Source organism: Stegostoma tigrinum, chromosome 29 (genome assembly GCF_030684315.1).
Source record: "Stegostoma tigrinum isolate sSteTig4 chromosome 29, sSteTig4.hap1, whole genome shotgun sequence".
NCBI lineage: Eukaryota > Metazoa > Chordata > Chondrichthyes > Orectolobiformes > Stegostomatidae > Stegostoma > Stegostoma tigrinum.
Window position 1 is genome coordinate 38800873 of NC_081382.1, and position 16190 is coordinate 38817062.

The 16190-nt window shown below is 42.9% G+C and overlaps 1 protein-coding gene across 1 annotated transcript in view; it reads right to left on the minus strand.

The window, feature by feature from the left end:
* Positions 1-16190, minus strand: part of LOC125465274 (uncharacterized) — a 34105-nt gene that overhangs the window by 2326 nt on the left and 15589 nt on the right. The window contains exons 4-6 of the mRNA XM_048558555.2: positions 5893-5983; positions 3498-3624; positions 678-1352 (exon numbers count right to left, since the gene is read on the minus strand). Coding sequence (XP_048414512.1) covers positions 678-1352; positions 3498-3624; positions 5893-5983 — 893 coding nt within the window. The remainder of the gene's footprint in view (positions 1-677; positions 1353-3497; positions 3625-5892; positions 5984-16190) is intronic.

The following is a 16190-nucleotide window of genomic DNA, read 5'->3' on the forward strand; positions in this document are numbered from 1 at the left end:
GAGCTACAAATCTTCTCAAAACTCGCCAATGTTGGAAAAACTCAGCAGCTCTGGATGAATCCATGGAAATAAGAAGCAAAGTTGATTTTTTTGTTAGATTTCCTGGGATTGACATGGTTAAACTTCATGAGTTGTGCACACAATAGTGAGAAGCAAAGCAACTGGAAATTTAAGAACAGGGAAATGGTAATGTGTCAGAGCTATAAGGACAATAAACTTATCTAGCACATTTCATGCTGTAAACATCCCATAGCCCTACAAGGAAGCCAAACAAAATTTACCATTGAGTCCCATTAGGAATATCTGGATAGGTGTTTGGTCAAAGACATAATTTATAAGCTAGCATCTTAAAAGGAGAGAGTGGCAGAGTGGTCTAAGGCAGCAATTCCAGCTTTGGAAACTGAAGATGCGCCTGCAAATGTTGGATTGTTTAAAATCAGGGATGCGAAAGAGGCTGAAAGAAAAGACCGGTGAACTGACCAAATAAGGGGATTCAAACAAGCAAATGCACAGGGGTCCAAATGGGAGCTGCATGAGTTGCTGGGATGAGATAGGAGAGAGGAAAAGTGAAGGAAGCAAGCGGTAGTCAAATGCTGATCACGATGATCATTTTTCAGCCAGTTCAATGACGTCACTCAAACTGAAGACTCACATGAGATAATCAATGAGATGCATACTTGCCTTTATAGGCTGGTGCAGGGGGGGCAAAGGTCACCTTCCTGACCCAATGCTTCATTGGCCCATTACTGAAAGGGTCTCCAAACTTTGTTTGGGGAGCTGGGATAGGTTGCTCTGCATGTGGTCTGTTTGAGAGAGTCCCCTCCACTTTTTCCAAATTCCTCTGTCTCCTGATCCGTTCTTTAAGCCTCTCCAATTTGTTCACAGGAGAATGACTCCACTCCAGCCGTTGGGCTAATGGACTTCCAGGTGGAGTAGGGGGGAAAGCACTGATTGATGGCACCGGAGATCTTTCCTTCTCTTGCAAGATACGTCTTTTGATTGAATGATCAAGGGCCAATTTGTTGTCATTCCCAACTAGAGCTCTCTCTTCAAGCACATGTTGGATGGATGGTTTGAAGCCACTGCAAGTCTCTTGATTAGAAACCGGGAACCAATAATTTTCCATTGTGTCCATATCATCCGATGAATGCAATCTTGTTGGAGTAACTCCTATTGACAGGTTATCATTTTTATCTTGGTTGCTAGCTGCTGTTGTTTGATTAAGTGCAGATAGTGGAATGCCTTGGTCAATAATGTCATTGTATAAGGGGCTCGATCTCTCATCCCAGAACATTCTTCTTGAAGAATGACAATTCTTCACCAAGGAATTGAAATTTCTGGTGTCATTTGTCCTGTCCAATATTAAGAAAGTTTCAAAAGTTACCCTCTTAAAATAAACAGGCTTCAAATGGGTCTTGAATGAAAAGTAAATCAGTAAACCCCACACAATACTTAAAACAAGTGCAAAATCCACCAGAGCACGAGGTCCCATTCAAGACATTAATTCACTAGATGCAGGTATCACTGACTAGGCATTTGTTGCCTAGAGGGCATTTAATAGTCAACAATATTGCCGTGGGTTTGGAATCAGGTAAGAACAGCAGATTTCCTTCCCTAAAGGGTATTAGGGAACTAGATGGGTTTTCACCAGTAATCAACATGGTCATCATTAGGCTCTTAATTCCCAATTTCTGTTGAACTCCAATTCCACCATCTGCCATGGCAAAATTTGAACCCAGGTCCCTGGAACATAACCTGGGTCTCTAGATTAATAAATCCAGCAATATTGCCAGTAGACCTGCACCTCCTCGATTTAGGATAGTTTAATAGCAACCTCATAGTCAGGTTCCAAAGCCCAGAATGCAGATGCATTCCTTTCTCAGTGAGATGAGGGAGGTAAAATGGAAACTGCAGGGTCTACCTCCTCCTGCCATGCTTTTCAGCTTTTCAATCAAACATTGAATGGCCATACACAAGAAGACAGCAAATTAGGGATGCCCTACGAGGTGTCTAGTCTGGGATGCTACATGGGTGGGAGGGACATTGCTGTGAACTGGAAATCAGCATAGCTACCAATTTAAAGGCCCATTATCCTCTCAATCTCTCTTCATTCCCTTTGACAGGCTTCAAATTGGGTGGCATGATGTCTCAATGGCTAGCTCTGCTGCCTCACAGAATGAGAAACCCCGGGTTCGATTCGACCCTCAAACAACTGCCTGTGTGGAGTTTGCACACTGTTCGTGTGCCTGCATGGGTTTCCTCCGGGTGCTCCAGCTTCCTCCCACAGGCCAAAGATTTCCAGGCTAGGTGGATTGGCCAGGCTAAATTGCCCCATAGTGTCCAGAGATGTGTAGGCTAGGTAGATTAGCCATGGGAAATACAAGGATAGGGTGGATTTGCAATGGGATGCTCTTCAGAGGCTAGGTATGGGCTTGATGGGTCCAACAGCTTGCTTCCACTCTGACGGGATTCTGTGCTCATGAGACAATTAATACACAAAGTCAAAATAACTTACAAATGCTGCCTCTTTGAGCCATTGACTTGACTGCTCTCTGAATCCTTAGTCTCACTGGCAAGCTTTTACTTCTGCCCTTGTGCCACCTCTTCATACCTGGCAAAAATCACGAACAAATCTTTTCCATCCAACCCCAAGAACAGGCTGGGCAGGGGAAAACTGCCCACACTGGGGCGTCAACAATGACTTATTCATTGTTTGTCTAAAAGTGATGGCTGTGATCCAAACTTCCACACCTCAAGCTCTGCTACGTTATTCACATCTAAAGACACCAAGCTGTTCAGGAAGGTGGCTCACCACCAGCCTTGAGGGCAATTAGGGATGGGCTATAAGTACAGACTCAGACAGTGACACCCACTTCCCATGAACAAAGTAAAATGCAAATAATTGGAGATTGGTGCAATGACTTCGGGTTGCCAACACACTTTATACATGTCAGGGGTGGGGAGGGTTATAAAATCCGGCCTGAGTCTAGACTGTTGTGAAACTGTTGCTATCCACTGACCACTAGTTTCTTCAGTGCAGTTTTGTTTTGGGCTTATGGTTTTATTCCCCATTTGGTAGAGGTCAAGGAGGTGGAATTGTCAATTTCTTTCCTTAATTTATTGGTCCCTTTCCTATTCCAGGAGAAAGGCCAGTTTCAACCCCCTGGTTTTGTCCCATCTGATGTATGAACTTAGCAAAGAATGGGGATAAAGCCATGGGCTACAGTAGTTAGTGTGATTTGAACCTGACCGCAAATTGGCTGCGACCACACATTTCGGCTCGACAGCTACAGGGGTCAAACTAAAGGATGACAGGAAGGGTCAGAACGGGGCAAAGGAGATCAAAGTTCTTCCAAGGAACCAGCTCAATGGACTGCATGGGCTCTTTCTGCAAATGTATGGATCAATGATTCATTACCAAACTCACAAAATCTTGGATTGTAAGCCTGCACTCCCTTTATTTTGTAACTAGGAGGCTCAAAATAAAAAACATTTACCTGCTTGAGGGAGAAGACCACTCAAAACTCAGGACTTTGTGCTTATCTGTTCCACAAGGTCTTCGACTTGGTTGTTGGGGAGAAGCACCTTGCTTTGTAATATCGCCAGCGCAATTTACACGACATCCTACAACAACAACACACCGACAGCATAGTACATTGGCATAGTAACGATCTCAAAAGCTTTTCTGTTACAATTCAACAAGGGCAGGGCTTCAACTGCAATCTGCATAAATTAGTCGCTGACTTTTTTTTTAAAAACCTTTCAGACTTTCACCTTAAACCTTCAGCGATTGAAAGAAAATGCTTTGAAATGTTTTCTCTTTCTCTGTAGGTCAGTTGTTTCGCAGAACAGAACAAGCCCCAACATGCCCTCATCTATTATAATTCTGGACCTGCTGATCATTTAAAGCCCATCCCACTTTGTTAGTGCCAGCAACAATCCTTCATTGTACAATGAACATTGTACACTCGCCAACTTCGACCCATCAGCCATGAAGAAGTCACCTAGTTCCACCTCAATTTTCAATTTTAAAATATCACATTACGCTCCACAATGTCCAATATCCACTTTCTAAATTAACATATCTATGTACTGCTAGCTGGTTTGCAACTCAGTTTCCAGTTTCATGAGTAACAAAGACCCTGTGAGTTTTGACATTTCAGTGAGCTGATACTAGCTACACTGTTCATCTCATTTGTCACAATAATTCATTGTAGGCAAGCGCTCTAATTGGCTGGATTGCAACTGGCAAGGCCACACAAGAAGCTGATCTGGAGCTTCAAGTAGCGTTCTCCCAAAGATGTGCAGATGCTTGAAGGGTCTATGCATGGTGTGCAGCCACAGTGGCTTCTGATTCCTGAAGGCATTGCCACCCACAGACCTTGGAGGTCCACACAGCTTTGGAAATATTAGAGGGCATGTAGGCCTCATGCACCATGAGACGGAGTCAGTGCCGATCCCTGCATTGGCTGAGATTACCATGAAGGACTCTCCTTGTCAATCTCTTCCGTCACCCCATACATGGTGACCCTCAGGTTAAACTACCATCAGTCGTCTTTCCCTAATGAAAGAGCAGTTCTGCGGTCTGCTAAGACAATGGTGGCTTTCATTTAAATGATAGGATTGGAGGTCACATGGAATGTTCACTGATGATTACACAGTGTTGAGCACCATTCACGATTCCTCAGATACTGAAACAGTCCATGTCCAAATGCAGCAAGACCAGGACAGCATTCAGGCTTGGTTTCATAAGCAGCAAGAGACATTCGCGCCACATGACCTCTAAGAACGAACCCAACCATCATAACATTCAATGGCATTATCCATCACTGAATCCCTCACTATAAGCATCCTGGGGACTATCACAGACCACAAGCTGAACTGGATCAGCCATACAAATACTGTGAATTCTGGTGAAGTTCAGGGACTAGGAATTCATAGCAAGTAACTCCCCCCGACGGCCTGTCCAATATCTACAAGGCATAAGTCAGAAATGTGAAGAAAGATTTTCCATTTGGCTAGAGAAGTGCAATTCCAACAACACTCAAGAATCTTGATACCATTCAGAACAAAGCCCACACAATCAACAACCCCATTCTCCAAAGTTAATACTCACTCACCACACTACAGATGCACAGTGACAGTAAAGTGAACTATAATTAACACTTTTTAATCACTTGTTCTGGATCAATTTGGTCTCAGGCATCCTTCCCAGGCCCTAATGGATCGTAACACTAAGAATTGGTAAACAGATTCCAGGTGACCAGCAAAAGAAGCCAAAGCAAGTTGAGGAAAGGAGATGATAAGGACTGCAGATGCTGGAAACCGCAGTCAATAAACGTGGACCTGAACAAACACAGAAGGTCAGACAGCATCGGAAGTGGAAGAAAGTCAACATTTTGGGCCGAAACCCTTTGTCAGCACTGGGGATGGGGAGGGGAGCCCAGAAATAAATAGAGGAAGTGGGGTAGGGCTGGGGAAAGGTAGGTGGAGTGGTGATAGGTGGATACTAGTAAGGGGTTACAATGACTGGTCAGTGGGAGGGATATATGGATAGGTGAGTAGGAAGACGGACAGCTTAGGTCAGGTCAAAGAGGTGGTATATGGGATAAGGCTGGGGTTGGAGGGATTTCAAAGCTGGTGAAGTCAGTGTTCAGGCCCCTGGAAACATTTTTTTAAAATTACACAGCAAGTTGTTGCCATCTGAAATGCACAAGCTAACTTGGGTGGTGGGAACAGATTCAATGGTAATATTCAGCAGGGAATTAATTGCATATGTCCATCAAACGTCTAGCACAAGTAGAGTGGGCCAAATAGTCTATTTTGTGCTGAATCATTCTACGAAACTCCTTCTCTTAGAAATTCCTAAGTCAGTATGCCAGCTTGGCTCACCAAATGCCTTGGACTGTGATCGTTTTTGGATGCTTGACTCTAGAAGCGGGTCCTCCTCTTGAAAATGCAACTTGTTTTCAATCTGTTGCAACTGAGAATAAACAAGAAAATCAAAGAAATTGGATGCCGCACAATTTAACCCCACAATACTGACAACTGCATTCATAGAAGCAGTTATAGCAGGTTGTCAAGCATTGCTTTTCCCACTGCCCTCATTATTAGTGCTTGGCTGAGCTCCAAGCATGGTCATAAATTTAACTCAGCAGAGATCTGTTAACATAGCTTGAAGGTAATTTTTTTTTGTATCACTGCCATCTCAATACATTGTATAAACTAATATATCTTGGAAGAGTTTCTACAATTGCTCGATGTTTACTTGGTCAAGATTTAGAGGTATGAAGTGGAAGATTTAACTCTGTGACATTGACTATTTGCAAGTGATTGACAGTGTTGTGAGGAAATAAGATGAGCGATATTCTTCAAAAGGCACGGTGAATGTTCTCTTTACCTTCATGAGTAGATTGAACAAAGTCATGATATGGATCGTTGGTTACGTACCTAGTGCATACTGGTTGAATTGGCACGGATGATAAGAAAGGGCATGGAGCAGGGCAGGGGTGAGAACAAGAGTATAATGACTGTGGATACAACCAGGCTGATAAGGATCCAGGCATTCTAATCTGCCGGTGTCATTTTCTGCCTCCCTCTGTTTTTGCCTGACGCCTACTTCCAGATACAGTGGACCCATCTCCTGGTTACAGGTGCATCTACAACATGCAATGGGGCAGGGAGACTACTCCAAGGCAGAGATGGGAAAAATTCCCAAATTCTAAGATCCATCTCCTTGATGAAAACCCAGTCCCAAATATGATCTTGAGATGAAGTGTTGTTAGAGATTGCCACTATTGAAACACAGGTCCACTTAAGGGTCAAACAGAACAGTTCCAGAGTTGTTTAAGACTAGGTGATGCCAACTGGACTTTATTCTGAGAGCTGGGTCCTCACGGAGGTGGGCACCATGGGGGTTGGAGTGCATAACATGCCCCTTCACCTGCATTTTAAATTTAATCTCCTCCTTCTTAACCTACCTTTCCATTATAGTATTGTCGCATTTCCCCTAGTGATCAGTGCACTTAATTTATTAGAGGTCTAATTCATGACACAAGTGATTTGGAGGTGATTTATTTTGAAAGAAAAGAGCTATGAGGGCCCTGTGTGTTGCGGTGGTAGTGTCACTATTCCCCAAATTAAAAGACTCAGGTTCAACTCCCTCCTGCTCCAGAAGTATGTAATGACATCTCTGGACAGATCGATTAGAAATGTATGTTAAATAAGGGGAAAAAGGAGTTGGGATCTCCTTGGGTCAGAGGGGACTTTTGTTCTCCATGGAAAAAGGTCCTGTAGGAAAAGGTGTAATGTGGTATTTGATCTGAATTATAAATTTACAATGAAACTCTTTGTAAATCTCGACATCTTTTGCTATCTAATTCAACAAATAAATATTGATCTGTTAAGCAGAAATACTTGGACCAGTGTCTGTAGGAATAATTGAGTCACATATTCTCTGCAGTTCAACTGGTAGCATATTCTCCTGTGTGTTGGAATATTGTAGGTTCAAGTCCCACTCCAGAGATGGGAGGACAAAAACTACGTCTGCCTCTCAGTGCAGGGCCAACAGAACGTGCCATCCTCACGGGTGCCGTATTTTGGATGAGATATTCAACCAAGGTCCTACTTCCTAGGTGAGCACAAAAGATTGCATGACATGAGCTTACAGAACTGCATTATCCCCTGCATTCTGGGCAAACATCTAACCTTCAATCAACATGACAAAAACAGATTATCTGGTCGATGACCATGTTGTAGGAGCTTGCTGGTTGCCACATTTCCTATACGACATAGTCACTGCACCATGAGATGGTGTGGTGGCTCAGTGGTTAGCACCGCTGTCTCCTAGTGCCAGGGGCCTGGGTTTGATCCCAGCCTTGGGAAACTGGCTGTGTGGAGTTTACATGTTCTCCCTCTGTCTTGTGTGGGTTCCTTCCAGGTGCTCTGGTTTCCTTTCTCAGCCCAAAGGTATAGAGGTTAAGTGGAATGGCTATGTAAGTTGCTCGCAGTGTCCAGGAACGTGTAGGCCAGGGGATTAGCCATAGGAAAAATGCAGGCTTTTCGGGTAGGGGTCTGGGTGGGCTGCTCTTCAGAGGGGTAGTGTGGACTGAATGGCATGCTTCCATGCTGCAGAGATTTTATGTTTCAAAAGTCTTTCATTGGATGTAAAATGCTTCAGGACATTCTGTGACTATATAAATTCAAGTCTTCCTTTCATGTTCACATGAAAGATCATTTCTTTTATTATTTGTAGCATGAGGGCTTCTCTGGCTAGGCTACATTTATTGCCCATCACTAATTGCCCTGAGGGCAGTTAAAAGTCAAGCACATTTCTGTGGGTTTGGAGTCACATGGGTGCCAGACCAGGTAAGGATGACAGTCTCCTTCCCGAAAGGACATTTGTGAATCGAGATAATGGGAAGTGCAGATGCTGGAGAATCCAAGATAACAAAGTGTGGAGCTGGATGAACACAGACCCTTGGGTCTAGGCCTAAAACGTCAGCATTTGTGCTCTTAAGATGCTGCTTGGCCTATTTGTGAACCAGATGGTTTTTCTGACAATTGGCAATGATTTCAAGATCATCCTTAGACTAATGATGACCATGATATGATAGGACAGGACATGGTTAAGATGTGTAAAATTACAAGAGGCACAGACAGTGTAGACAGGAAGGAATATTTTCCTTTGGTCAATCAACAATTGCGGGAGTAGATTTAAAAGAAGGCACAGGATTTAGGGCATTTATGAGGAAGGAAATTCACTCAGAAGATGGTAGGAATCTGGAACTCACTGCTTATAAGGATGGGAGAGGCAGAAACTCTCATAACATTGAAAAAGTATTTAGATATGCACTTGTGATGCCAAGGCATTGAGGCTATGGGCTAAGTGTGGATAAATGGTTAGGTCGTTGTTTTTGATCAGTGTGGATGAGATGGGCTGAAGGGCGTTTTTCTGTGCTGTAGACCTCTAAAAATATGGAATGAGAGCTGTCTGTGTCAACCTGTCCTGCTGTATTTGCACCCTCCTGCCAATTGGAACTACAGAAGAAATAAATACAGGCTTATATTGAGATTGCACTTTTCATAACAATGTGGTACTTCAACGTACAGTCAAATATATCTTATGAAACATAGTCATTATTGTAGGAAATTGAAGATAAAACGAACAAATCAAAATATGAATTGAAATTCATTATTCCTGTCCATTTGCTCCTCATCTCTGTTCTCACTCATCTTCTTGAATGGACCGGGATTTCAATTACAGCTGAACAGATTTTTATATTTTTATATATGGGCTTAGGAAACATTGAAATGATAATGGAAAATTGCCAGGAGGCAAAAAAAAGTGCACAAGAGAAACATGAATCCAAACACTATGAGAAAGAAGTGCATGCAGATGGAAGATTAAAGATCGCAGATGTAATTAGATGTTTTGTGCCCAATGTCGGCTATACAAACCAATACTCAGATCGTTTGACAGATTCAATTGGCTGAACAAAACCATCCACAAAGGAAAAGCTGAATTAATGGACAATTACTGTACACAAAGGAAGAAGACATTGGGCTCCAAACGAAGTGAAGGTAAACATGATCCATTCATCCAGAGAGTTCAGCTTAGAAGTCTTTGTTTGTATTGCATATTTATTACTTTGTGAAGCAGAGTCAACACCTCCAGCTGAGCGAGAGCTCACCCGCTGACAGGTACAGCGACAGATAATTATCACAGCACAAAGACAGTGAAGGCATCCAGGAACAGGAAAGATAGATCCTAAATGCTGTCAGCCAACAACAGCAGACTGTATCAAAGGAAAACAAAAAAAGAAACAAATATTCAGGTCAGAACAAGAGGCAATTTTTCTTTTAAAACTGACATTATACAGGATAGAGATAGTGGGAACTGCAGATGCTGAAGAATCTGAGATAACAAGGTGCAGAGCTGGATGAACACAGCAGGCAAAGTAGTATTATACAGGATATACAGGACAGAAGAAGACACATTCTGGACAGATGCAAAGTGACAAGAAACATTTTATGAAACAATGCCAGTATAAAAAGCGAGGGATGTAAAAAAGGTGGGGGAGAAGCATTGCAAATCAGGGACGGTATCACAGCTGCAGAAAGGGAGGTCGTGGAGGAGGGTTTGTCTACTGAGTCAGTTTGGATGGAAGTCAGAAACAGGAAAGGAGCAGTCACATTATTGGGAATTTTCTATCGAGCCCCCAGTAGCAACAGAGACACTGAGGAACAGATTGGGAGGCAGATTTTGGAAAGGTGCGGAAATAATGGGCGACTTCAACTTCCCTAATATCGACTGGAACCTCCCAAGTGCAAATAGTTTGGATGGAGCAGATTTTGCCAGCTGTGTCCCAGAAGGATTTCTGACTCAATATGTAGATAGGTTGACTAGAGGAGAGGCCATATTGGATTTGGTGCTTGGCAATGAACCAGGCCAGGTGTCAGATCTCTCGGTTGGAGAACATTTCAGTGATAGTGATCACAACACTCTCACCTTTACTATTATCATAAAGTGGAATAGGAGCAGATGGTATGTGAAAGTTTTTAATTGGGGGAGGGGGAATTACAATGCTGTTAGACAATAACTGCGCAGCATAAACTGTGCAGTGAGAGCGCATGGAATAGTTTACCAGTGGTAATCATGGAAGCGGAGTCATTAGTGACATTTAAGTGACTGCTGGACATGCACATGGACAGCAGTGAATTGAGGGGAATGTAGGTTAGGTTATTTTATTTTTGAATTAGGATTATTCAACGCCACAACATCGTGGGCCAAAGGGCCTGTACTGTGCTGTACTTTTCTATGTTCTATGTTCTATAAACAGATGTTCTCAGGGAAATGCACAACAGAAATGTGGAGGCTGTTTAGGGAGCACTTGCTGCGACTGCTGGATGGGTTTGTTCCTCTGAGCTGAAGAAGGGATGGTAAGGTCAAGGAACCTCAGAAGACAAGACATGTGGAACATCTAGTCAAGAGGAAAAAGGAAGCTTACATAAGGATGAGGAAGCAAGGATTGGTTAGGGCTCTAGTGAATTACAAGGTAGCAAGGAAGGAACTGAAGAATGGATTTAGGGGAGCTAGAAGTGTGTATAAAAAAGCCTTGGTGGATAGATTTAAGGAAAACCCCAAGGTGTTCTATACTTATGTGACGAACAAGAGGATGCCAGAATGAGGGTAGGACCGATCAAGGACAGTCGAGAGAACTTGTGTGTGGAGTTGGAGGAGGTAGGGGAGGTCCTTATTGGATATTTTGCTTCAGTATTCACCAGTGAGAGGGACTTGTCATTTGTGAGGACAGCATGAAACAGGCTGAAATGCTCAAACAGGTTGTTGTTAGTAATGAGGATGTGCTAGAAATTTTGAAAAAAAATGAAGATAGATAGGTCCCCTGGGCCAGACAGGATATACCCAAGGTTTCAATGGGACGTGAAGGGAGAGATTGCTGCCCTTTGGCAATGATCTTTGAGTCCTTACTGTCTACTAGGGTAGTACCAGATGATTGGAGGGTAGAAAATGTTATTCCCTTGTTCAAGAAAGGAAATAGGGATAATTCTGAGAATTACACAACAGTCAGTCTTACTTCTGTGGTGGGAAAATTATTGGAGAGAACTCTGAATGATAGTATTTATGATTATTTGGAAAAGCACAGTGTGATTAGAAATAGTCAGCATGGCTTTGTGAGCGGCAGATTATTGAATTCTTTGAGGATGTGACAAAACACATTGAAGAAGGTAGAGCAGTGGATATGGTGTATAGGGATTTTAGGATGGCATTTGATAAGTTCCCCAAGGTAGCCTCATTCAGAAAGTAAGGAGGCATGGGACCAAGGGAAATTTGGCTGTCTGGATACAGAATTGGCTGTCCAATAGAAGGCAGAGGGTGATAGTAGATGGAATGTATTCAGCCTGGGGTTTGGTGACCAGTGGTGCTCCCCAGGGATCTGTTCTGCGATCTCTGCTCTTTGTGAACTTTATAAATGACTTTGATGAGGAAGTGGAAGGGTGGGTTAGTAAGATTGATGACACGAAGGTTGGTGAATTTGTGGACAGTGTGGATGGCTGTTGTAGGTTGAAACAGGACATCGATAGGATGCAGAGCTGGGCGAAGAAGTAGCAGATGGAATTCAACCCAGAAAAGTGTGAAGTGATTCATTTTGGGACGGTCAAATTTGAATGCAGGAGACAGGGTTAATGGTAGGATTCTTGGCAGTGTAGAGGAACAGAGGGATCTTGGGATCCACATCCATAGATGCCTCAAAGTTGCGACCCAAGTTGATAGGGTTGTTAAGAAAGTGTATGGTCTGACGGCTTTCACTGGCATGGGAATTAAGTTTAGGAGCTGTGAGGTTATGCTGCAGTTCTATAAAACCTTGGTTAGACCACACTTGGAATATTGTGTTCAGTTCTGGTCACCTTATTATAGGAAGGATATGGAAGCTATGAAGAGGGTGCAGAGGAGATTTACCAGGATGCTGCGTAGAGTGGAGGGCAGGTCTTATCAGGAAAGGTTGAGGGAGCTAGAGCTTTTCTCATTGGAACAAAGAAGGATAAGAGGTGACTTGATAGAACTGTACAAGATGATGAGGTACAGATAAAATGGCTAGCCAAAGACTATTATAAAGGGGTATAATCTTAAAATGATTGGAGGAAGGTACAGGGGAGATATCAGAGGTAGGTTCTTTACACAGAGAGTGGTGGGTAGTGGAATGCACTGCCGGCAGTGGTAGTGGAATCGGATACATTAGGGACATTTCAGCGATTCTTGGATAGACACATGGATGATGGTAAAATGCACAGTATGCAGAGTAGTTTGATCTTAGAATAGAATAACAGGTCAGCACAACATCATGGGCCAAATGGCCTGTACTGTCCTGTACTGTTCCATGTTCTAAATGGTCCCTTGGAACAAGCCAGAATTCTAGAAATGTATCCACTTAAGTAACAATTTGGATTAACATGGCACCTTAATATCGGAAAATATTATTAGAAGCATTAAACAGCAAAATTTGAAAAGAATAGGTAGGTATTAACATAAGAATAGAAGATAACAACATAATAAATAACAGCAGGAATAAACCATTCAGCTCTTTAGGCCTGCTCTACTAGTCAGTAAGATCATGGTTGATTTTCTACAATACATCTTCCTATAATATTCCCATGTCTCTGATGTCTTTCATCACACAGAGCTGAATCTTAGGAGTTTTTGCCAAGTGCTAGTGGCAACCAGTTTTTTGGAGTGACTAGTGCCATAAGGCATGAGGGAAGATGGTAGCGTAGTAGCAAAGTCACTAGACGTGTAATTGAGAATTCTGGGTTAATGTTTGTGGGACATAAGTTCAAATCCCACCATAGCAGATGGCAGATTTTTGAAGCCAATGCAAATCTGAATAAATGAAATGCTCAGCTAATAACATCCCAATATTTGTGAAAAATTCATCTGATTCACTTAATTCCCTTTAGGGAAGGAAATTTGCCATCCTTACCTGGTCTGGCCTGCATGGGACTCCAGGCTCACAGCAATGTGGTTGACATTTAACTTCCCTCTGGGCAATTAGAGATAGTCTAATAATGCAGGCCCAGCCAGAGATGCCAACATCCCCTGAGTAAATGAGATAAAAGCACTTGGACTGGTACTGGAGACTGCCCTTGACTTTGTGTTGGGACTCTGAGCAAAGGCTATCTCTGCTGACTGCTGGTAGCCATGACAAGCTTAATGGCACATTCTGGACAGATGCAAAATGTGAGCCTGGTATCTCTGGCTGAGGGGGAATAGCATATAAAGGCAAGGCAGAGATACTGTGAGCAGCCAGGTAGGCTAGGAATGAATGAGTGCTGTAACAGTGAGCTTTGGCTTGGAGATGTTGACTGGTCCAGTCCATGAGCTGGACGCATGCCCCTCAGAGGATAGTGTTGTGCCAGCAATGCACCCAGTGCAGCTTTTAAATGCACAGGCATCCTATAAGTGGATCAGATACAAGCCATGGCGGATCCTAGAGGCTGGAACATGTTGAATGCCAATGTCCACAGATGCAGGGTGCGTATGGCTGCTGCCCCTGGCATATGCCCTGAGATGTTGATGTCCAGTACCCAAGGTGGATGTCATTTGGAGCAGACTGTGAGCAAATTGGTGCCTCCTGTAACTTCCACATTGCGAATTCTCAAAGTCTAGCCTGTTTTAAATTCAGCATTGGGATATTGGCATCACTGGCTGGCCGTCCATATTTGCCCTTGAGAAGGTGGTGAGCTGCCTTTTTGAACAGCAGGGTTTGCTAAAAGAGGAATCGGGCTATTAATAAGGTGAGTTGTGGCATTAATAAGACATTTAGTGGGCTACAATAGCTCATTACTGGCCATTCATCACTGCTGAATGAACAACTTAGCCCACCACCCCACTGATGCCAAAGACAAAGTGAGTTGCTTCCAACTTCAAGATAGGCCTCATTGGACTTCACCTGCAAGTCTCCCTCAAATCTCCCCACAGCCCGTGTCACTCAGACCCCTATTAAATTCCACCCATAGATATTTGTTTATCCCAGTCTTCAACTAACTCAAAAATCCAGCTTGCACATCCGAGACAGAGAATTCCAAAGGTTCGCTACCTCCTGAGTAAAGAAATTCTTCCATAAATGGCCTGCCCCTCATTTTGAGGATTGTGACCTTGGTTCTTGGCCATCCCAGCAAGGGGGAAGTACCCTTCATGAAATCCTGAGTGGGCAGCTAGGGGAATTTAAGTTCAATTCATAAAAGATCTGGAATACAAGGATACTTACACTAATGATGAATGTGACAACTGAGAGCAATGACCTTAAAAAAACACTTGATCACTGGAGAGTAAAAGGTTGAGGGGTGACCTAATTGAGGTTTATAAAATCATGAGGGGCACAGATAAGTGAATGACAGGGATCTTTTCCCTAGGGCGGAGAAGTTTAAAACCAGGGGCATATTTTTAAGGTGAGAGGAGATCAATTTAAAAAGGACAAGATGGGCAACGTTTTTTAAAATTTTACACAGAATGATTCATCTGTGGGATGAACTGCCAGAAGAAGTGGTGGATGCATGTACAGTTATAATGTTTAAAAGACATTTTGGACAAGTACATGAATAGGAACGGTTTGGAGGGATATGTGCCAAGCACTGGCGGGTGGGATTAGTTTAGTTTGGCAACACAATCAGCATGGATTGGATGGACTGAAGGGTCTGCTTCCATGCTGTGTTACTCTATGATGCTCCTTAGGGACGGAAATCTGATATCCTTACATGGTCTGACTTATATGTGACTCCAGTCTGACAGCAATGTGGATGACTCTTCACTACTTTATAAAATGACCAAACAAGCTCATCAGTCCAAGGGCAATTAGGGACAGGCAATAAATTCTGACCTTGCTGGATATGCTCAAATCTCAGGAAAGAATGAAGTTGATTGGAACACAAGAACTGAGTTAAGAATCTGAGTCAAGGATGGACATCTTCATCAACAGCAAACTGGAATGTTTAACTCCTCCAACATTAATGGTTGAGCTAGTCTCAACCTTTGCTTCATAGCCTGCGATACCCTGGACGAACATGTTTAACCCTGGCCATCCACTATCTACTGGGGGAATAAATTTCAGACTTCCATGATGTTTGTGTTAAAAAATTCTTCCAGACTTCACTCCTAAAATGGATTAACTTTAAGGTCATGTTTGTACTCCCTTCCCCTGAATTCCCTCACCAACGCTTCTCTGCACCTATCCCATTGAATATCAACATGAACCGTAAGTGTTTTCATTTCTGGCTATGATTTCTAATCATAACATCGCATTTGTTAATTTCTTTGCTATAATTTAAAACTGAGTTGCAAACTCCTTGGTGATCACTCACCCTTATAGACCTGGGGAAAACCAGACTTTGTTCCTAAGCCAACAAACAAACAGTCACAGAGGATCCATACAGATGTCCATGAATATCTGACAGTCATCAATAAATTAACTTGGGTTTCAGGAGGAACCTCTTTGTGTAAACAACTTTGAGAATAATGCAAAATTTCAGAGAAGTAGAGGAAAGTAGCGCTGACACATTTAAGAGTAAAGCTGCATATGAAGACTAGGAAGAAAAATTGGAGGGTTATTCTTACAGATTTAGATGAAAAGGAGTAGGGGAACATATACAGCAACATGGACTAGTTGGCCTAAATG